General features: G+C 28.8%; 1 protein-coding gene across 1 annotated transcript in view; it reads left to right on the top strand.

The window, feature by feature from the left end:
• The window catches only part of LOC105559303, a 16204-nt gene extending 14203 nt beyond the window's left edge, over nucleotides 1-2001 (top strand). The window contains exon 7 of the mRNA XM_012007489.1: nucleotides 3-2001. Within this exon, the coding sequence (XP_011862879.1) occupies nucleotides 3-329 (327 nt within the window). The 3' untranslated portion in view covers nucleotides 330-2001. The remainder of the gene's footprint in view (nucleotides 1-2) is intronic.
• Nucleotides 2002-4039: the final 2038 nt, after the last annotated feature.

Consider the following 4039-nt stretch of genomic DNA (forward strand, 5'->3'; position numbering starts at 1 on the left):
AGCAGCAGGAATTGCAACAGCAGCAGGAATTGCAACAGCAGCAGCAGCAACAGATGAATATCGGCAATGATTTCGTGCAGTACCTAATATGTAAGACAGGCACGTCTTTCCAACTAACATCGAACGACATAGCACCAACGAACACAGATATGCTCGTGACCGTGAAAACAATGCAGCAGATTAAGGAAAACCCAAGTCGCTACATCTGCTTATTCTGTCCAGGCTTCGAATGTGGTTCAGTGCAAGAGTTTGCGGTACATGAGCATTCATCAAAGCACGAGGCCCGCAGTCGTTATAATAGCGTTATGTCAAATGTAAACCGTTGGTAGCAATCACATTTCTTTAAACCTTGGACACAAACAAACGGTGAAGTTCAGGAACACTTATCTCTTACCTCCATTTACCTCTGTTTGATGAAGAGAAATTCTATTCTATTTCAATTAACTTTTGAATTGCACGATTCTGTTTGAATGCAATCTAGTATAGTTTATATAAGTTCTTACTCGTTACTTCATATGTGTATTTGTAAATAATCATGGAATTATGCCTCATATTAGCAACAATATTTTCATTTCTTTTTAAAATAAAATTGACGTGTTATGTATTCTATACAGTCAATAACACATGTCAAAATTTCATTACATTGATGAACATACAAAAACATATTGTTTGAATATAAAGGAACATATGTTATTTATCTGAATTAGGACGGAAACTTAACAGTTGCTGTTGTATGATCTTCTGATCCTCTGAACAATCTTTTTGGTAAATGATGTTTATAAATCTTTGTATTTAAATCAATTTTCTTAACAAAATTACTTTTTTTAATAGGTATTTAGGTTTATAAACATCAAGTTGCGATATAATTGTAATATAGGTATTTAGCTGATCATCTTGTGCCATTCTCTGCTGTTGTTTATCACTTGCAACATTCTCGTTAATATATTTTATCGTTCTGAACAACTATGTACTTGTCAAAACATAACTAACTTTTAACTAGCTGTAGCAGTTTACAGATACAATTTAATAGGAATGTTTAAAAATTTTTTAATCATTTTTATTATTTGTCCTGTTGTTATCAGTATTCCATATTCATTGTGTTTCACCGTACTTGTAAATAATTATATAATTTTTCCTGTTATCAGCGATTACAAATTCATTATTTTTTACAAAATTGGTATTACCTAATGTGACTAGTAAATAATAGACGTCAAAATTCTCTACACAAAAATATATAGATTACTATATATTTTATTAATAACTAACTTCTCTTTCTGCTTTTTATTTTGACACGATTAATTCTTTTATTAATAATAGGATAAATGTTTCAGAGAAGACAAAAAATTTGCAGTAATACTGTTAAAGACGAATTTATTGCGAAAATAATATATAATTGTTTTATTTATCTGAACTGATAAAATGATTAACAATTTATTGTTATAATAGATGCTACTTAATCATAGATCTTTATGTCATTGAAGACAATCAGATATTAACATTTTAAACACTATTAGAAGATACAGCTATTCATTTGTATTGAAGACAATTATTTAAGTAGCATTTATTTAAATTTTCAACAAAAGTAATTTTGACTATCTCTTGATAAGAGACTTATATTTAGTGCTGCATACAAATGTTCATTTAGCAGCAGAGCATATTTCACACAATACTTTAATGTTTTCAGACTGTTAAACTATGATTTAATTTAATGAATGCAACAAGTGAAGATTATTTTCAGAAATACAAAGATTTGACTTGGCACATATATTAATTTTAAATTGTTAAAATTCTTTTCTTGTACAGCAACTTGTTAACAGTAACGTCTGATGATGAGATTAGTATTCAAGAAAATAGGATATTTCGAGAAGTGGTTGGAACATACAGCAGGATATACGCGTGTATTATCTAAAGTATGTTTCTAGTGATTGTATTTGTACTGAAGAATAACCGAATTTTTATAATAAAGTGACATTTTGCAGTTCATTCTGCTTAAAACAAAAATAATTTTTTTGCTTTTTCTTTAACTTCTTAACGAAAGGTTTTGTTACTCCAAAATAAGACTTCATACCTATATATTTATTATATATATGTATAGTACGTTATAGAAAATACATCATTAGAAAATATATTATAGTTAATATCATACATAATACATTATAATTCATGTAGTTATAACGTTATATAATTAATATTATAATCACATTATCGCGACTTGTTAATGTTGTTATTATGTAAACAGTTGTGGCAATAGGTATTGAGATTTTAATGATACACTTTTTCAAATGTTTGTAATATGATGTTTGAAAGCAACAAAATTTCGAGAAGATATTTACAATACGAAATTTAGCAGTGTAATGTAAATAAATATAAATTTATAATACAAGTAAATATAAGTATAAATATTAAATTAAATTTCCTATGTCAACATTTTCTATTTATTATTTCTTCCTCATGTTTAAATATCTGTTGTAATTATTGCTTACTATTTTGTACAATTATCAAAGATTTTTTAATTCATTACTGAACATTATTGAACATTTTACCAATTGATGATTTTGCGTTAGGTTTTTGCTAGAGAAAAGTCAATTTTGAAAATTTGTTCATTAAAATTCATTCAGTAATAAATACAATTTTATTTTTTTAAATCCATTTGTATGTATACTCTCTAAGATAAAGTACGCAAGAAATAAAGTAATTATCTTCTTGAAATTTGTCTTTTACATTATGATAGCAGTACATGACATTGTTTGGCCATCATATTACATAGATGAATATGTACGCAGTCTGTAAAGGTTCTAATTTTCATTAATTTGAGTGACACTTGTTTTTGCAAACAATTTTCTTGTTAATAACGATTTTATAAAGCAAACAAAACAACTAGTTATAAGTATGAGCTATAAGCGGTTTTTGTACAGCCTAATTAGTGTAATTGCTCCAGATTATTACCAACTATGTTCTAGGATCTACGACATTATAATTTGTACAACAGGTGAAAAAGAATGTCTTTTGAATAACAGTAAATTACTTGCGTTATTTGTATTATTAAATTTTTGAACATTAACTTATGTCGCATTTAATTGTGAGTTTTCGATTGGTTTTATTTTTATTGAAAGGTAATAATTTAGTTAAACATAATTAACACATTCACATTCTGAGACTTCGATTAAATTTCTGTTTATATTGTATCGAAGTATTACTATTTTTATATCGAGTTTATTTTATCGAAAGGTTAATGAATGTAATATACGAGTCAAAAATGATCCGCGATGTAGCTATAAACTTTATGTAAATACTTGTAATAATACCATTTTTTCGACATCCATGCTTTATTTACATAAAGTTTATAGCTGCATTGCGGATAATTTTATACTTGCCCTCGTATACCACATGCATACATATTGTATGTACATACATACATATACGCGTGATATAAGATAGATTTTTGTACTGCATAAGCATTTGTAAACCAGGATAGCCAAATCTGTCGTTTCGTAAACATTTAAATATTTATGAAACAGGTTCTGCCCGGTTTCTGCCAACAATCTGTTGTCAGATTACATCTGTAAAACATAAGTTTAATGCGGATACGGATGGTGTCGGTGTTGAACAAATCTAGTACCAATCTCACACTGCGAACAATTTACTTACTAGGAAATACAATGGCAAGATATTTACACGGTGCGCCGCGTTAGAATCTGGACAAACTTAAATTTTTGCTGTAGTAAAATTCAGGGGTAGGTGCTATTTGGAGCTAAAGTAAATTTTGTATACATCGGTAAAAGTTTTATAACGTCAAATTGGTCGAGTTCGTCTAGTTAAGCTTGAAATATAATAGAAGAGTGGCGATTATCGAATGTCTTCGTGCTGGAAGAATGCCGATAAAAATAACAAAACTTTTCGGGTACCCAAAAGTCGGGTAACCAAGGTCGACGATATATGATATTGCGAAGAGGCACGCGATTTCAGAAGAATCCGAAGAAGATTCCTCCATCCCAGCGAGAAAGATAAAAAGGGAGAAGTCAGTAAGAACTCCAGAAGT

Source organism: Vollenhovia emeryi, unplaced genomic scaffold, assembly GCF_000949405.1.
Source record: "Vollenhovia emeryi isolate VEMERY1.0 unplaced genomic scaffold, V.emery_V1.0 DF939282.1, whole genome shotgun sequence".
Classification (NCBI taxonomy): domain Eukaryota; kingdom Metazoa; phylum Arthropoda; class Insecta; order Hymenoptera; family Formicidae; genus Vollenhovia; species Vollenhovia emeryi.